The sequence below is a fragment of the Elaeis guineensis genome, chromosome 10, assembly GCF_000442705.2.
Source record: "Elaeis guineensis isolate ETL-2024a chromosome 10, EG11, whole genome shotgun sequence".
Lineage (NCBI taxonomy): Eukaryota > Viridiplantae > Streptophyta > Magnoliopsida > Arecales > Arecaceae > Elaeis > Elaeis guineensis.
Genome location: NC_026002.2, coordinates 4,611,553 through 4,614,980, shown reverse-complemented (window position 1 = coordinate 4,614,980; position 3,428 = coordinate 4,611,553). Strand labels below are relative to the sequence as shown.

Sequence of the window (3,428 nt, the reverse complement as noted above, 5' to 3'; positions counted from 1 at the left end):
AATGGTGAGCCCAGTAGTTCCCGAGAAGTCAGTACAACACTACCTCAAGGACACAGGATACTATGACACACAACGTCTTAATTGACATCTATTTAAATCATTGCAGACTTCAAAACCCATAACCTCTCAAACAAGCCTACAAGCTACTTGTGAACAAGAGTTCAAATGGAGCTTGGCTCATAACTCTATTGTGACAGTACACATACTTCAATTTTCTTTCCTTTCCCATACCATCCAAAAATATTGATCTCCAAAATGTATTCTTTTTCTCTCTTTCAAATTATGTATGCATTTCAGCAATCAAATAAATAATTTAAGAAAAAAGTGTTCACTAAAAGACAACACTTCAGCTTAATAAGTGAAAATTTTATATTTAAAAATAAAAAGAGCAAAATATGTTCAGTGTTAACAGTATCAGCATTCTCTCCCTCTTTCTCCCTGGAAAAAGAATAAGAGAAATACCATATAATCTCCGTCAACAACTCCATCTCTCTCTCTTCTTTAAATAAAAAGTCCAAAATTAAAAACACAAAAAAAAGCCGTTTAAAATGTGAGTATTTACAAGAAACGCCACCAGTGGCGGGGACGGTGATCACGACGCGGCCGAGGGCTGGTGGGTGGGGGCAGGGTGGGGCGGCACGAAGGGATAGAACCGGGGCTTCGAGAAGAGGGAGGCGAAGGAAGACGGCCGCTGGTCCGCGGCCGGTGGGGCCGCGGAGGACGTGGTGGTGCAGGCGGAGGCGGCGGAAGCGCCGGCGCCGGCGCCGACGGGGGGTGGAGTGGTGGTGGTGGAGGCGACGCGCTCGCAGGAGGGGCACATGGAGAGGGTGGTGGCGGGGAGGTGCATGTAGAAGGGATGAGAAGTTTTCAGGGCTCGCAGCTCCGCCAGCTCCTTCTGGAGACGGCGGTTCTCCTCCCTTAGCGTCTCGCAACAGCGCTTCAGGTACTCGCAATCCACCTCCGTTTGCTTCAGCTTCGTCCTTTTACGTGAAACGAAGCCAAAAGAGAGAACAAAAAATAATAATCTCAGCTTGAGAGCAGAGAGCAGGAAAAAAAAATGTCTTCTAAAGTGAGAAGGTGACGATCAGTAACCATCATATGAAAAGGAATAAAGTTTGAGAGAAGAAAAACTAAAAATTTGTCATTAGAGAGCAACCAATAAAATTTAATGGAAACAAGTATGGATTCGAATTTTTTCCAAGAATCAGGCATGGCTAGATACACGTATATAACTTAGAGACCATGAACCTCTCTAATTCTGGTGATTGGTTTTATACGATATATGAGAGAGAAAAAACTCTTGCCATCTCAAATGCTTGGATTAGGAAGAACTCGTCCTTGTTTCTTGTCTTGTTCTAAAAAGCACGAGAAAAACAAATCATAGTAATAAAATAAATAGTTCAAAATGGAAGTGAAGACATCCCAATGGAAATTTTCAGAAGACCCAAAAAAGGAGAGGTTCAGAGCTCATCAGACATGGAATAATCGATTCACTAAACACCAAAGAAACCTGAGAGAGAGAGAGAGGGAAAAAAAAGAGTGAAGTAAGAAGAAAAGGAAAAAAATAAATACCTGGCCCTTCTGTTTTGAAACCAGACTTCCACTTGCCGGGGTCGAAGATTTAGTTGTTTAGCCAAAGCCAGCTTTTGCTTCTGAAAGATAAGAAAAAAAGAAATTTAACAGAGTTTTTAGGAAAAGTTTCGATTTATATTAAAGATTTAGACTTTTTTTTCTTTTCTTTTTTTTTGAAAGAATTATATAGGGTGGTGGACAGATTTATATACCGGGTTGAGAGTGTTGTGTTCTTTAAAGCTTTCTTCAAGGAAGGCGGACTGCTCCTTAGAGAGGCGGAGCTTCTTCCTTGCAAGCCCATTTTCCTCCTCGTCGCTGGCTCTCGAGGAGGCTCTCTCCGCCTCCGCTTCGCTCCCGCCAGCAGCCACTATTCCCTTCTCGCCGCCGCCGCTGCCGCCCCTGGCGGCGGAGAAGTCCATCTGGAACGAAGAGACGGTGCTGTTCGGCGACGACGACACCACCACCCCTTCTTCCTCCACCGACGGCGCCTGGTTCACATCTAACCCGCGCGTCGAGACCTCCAAATTTCCTACACAAATAAGTATTCAAATAAAATAACAGAGGGAAATCCATCAATAACCATCGCCAAATTCTTAGAAGCAGCACAAAAAAAAAAAAAAAAAAAAAAAAAAAATATTTATCCTAAAGCTGCAAAAAAAAAAAAGGGGGGGGGGGGAAAAAGGAGAGAGGAGTAAAGATATAAAAATCAAAGAAACTTATAAGGTCTTAAAAAAAAAGAAGAAAAGAACCAGGACTTTATAAAAAAAAAAAAAAAAAAACCATATCTGAAGCGGCTAAATAACCTCTATCGCATGAAATCTTAAAAACATAGAGAATATTGATTAAATTACTCGTAAATCTATCTTAAAAAACGATGAAAAAAAAAAATTCCTGGTTTTTTTTTCTTGTTACCGCATGAAATCTTGAAAAAAAAAAAAAAAAAAAAAAGTAGTAGTAGATTTTGACTGAGTTACTCCAAAACCTTTCAATCTTTAAAGCGATCTGGTCAGCCATTTGAAACTAAAATCTTATGAATAAAGAAGAAGATTCGATATTTGTAGTTTAGTTAGAGGACTTACTGGTCTCGGGTACCCATGGAAACCCCAGCTGGGGCGACGAGCGCCGTGGAACAGGGGCCGAGGGGAGGAGATTAAGCTGAACCAGCGGTTCAACAGAACCCCTCTCCTCTCCTCCCTCTCTCCCCTCCTCCTCCTCCTCTTCCTTCCTCGTTTCTTCCTCCTCCTCCTCCTCCACCCTTCTTCCCTCCTGTCCCTCTTCCTCCCTCCTTCCGACACCAACTCCCAGCCCCAACCCCAGCCCTCCCCTGGCCTTCACCCCAGCCTTCTCCGCCGTGACCTTGGCCTTCGCCGGCGCCTCCCCCAGGCTCAAGCCCAGCTCCATCTCCGGCCGCCAGAGACTATTAGAACACAGAGAGAGAGAGAGAGAGAGAGAGAGAGAGAGAGAGGCTATCAAAAGCGAAGCAGCAGGAAATGAGAAAAGGCTTGGAGGGTTTTATAGAGAGAGAGCTCTCCCGTTTGTGATCGATTGCAAGGGGAAGGCAGTTTGACCGACATGCCCAGGTTGACGAAACACACGTGACCCAGGAAAGGGAAGCATGGACTAAAAGAAAAAAATAAAAAGTTTATTCAAATGCCAAAAATAAATGAAAATAATTATATTAATCAAGAGCCCATCATGGGATAACAAAGTTATATCCACATTACTTATAAATATATGGAAGCAGTTTTTAAGTTTTAACTAATGGGTAGAGAGAGACTGTGAACCACCAACCACTGCTTTAGATAAAACGGCCAGAGTACAATTGGTTTATGAATATGGAGCACTTTTAACTTAAT

At 42.9% G+C, this 3,428-nt stretch overlaps 1 protein-coding gene across 1 annotated transcript; it reads right to left on the bottom strand.

Moving 5' to 3' along the window:
• Positions 1 to 411: 411 nt before the first annotated feature.
• Positions 412 to 3,059, bottom strand: LOC140851996 (homeobox-leucine zipper protein HOX27-like). Its single transcript, XM_073244542.1, has 4 exons — positions 2,652 to 3,059; positions 1,785 to 2,101; positions 1,573 to 1,652; positions 412 to 980 (listed from the first exon to the last, which is right to left on the bottom strand). Exons 1-4 carry the CDS (start codon positions 2,971 to 2,973, stop codon positions 593 to 595), a joined length of 1,107 nt encoding a protein of 368 aa, XP_073100643.1. The 5' UTR covers positions 2,974 to 3,059; the 3' UTR covers positions 412 to 592.
• Positions 3,060 to 3,428: the final 369 nt, after the last annotated feature.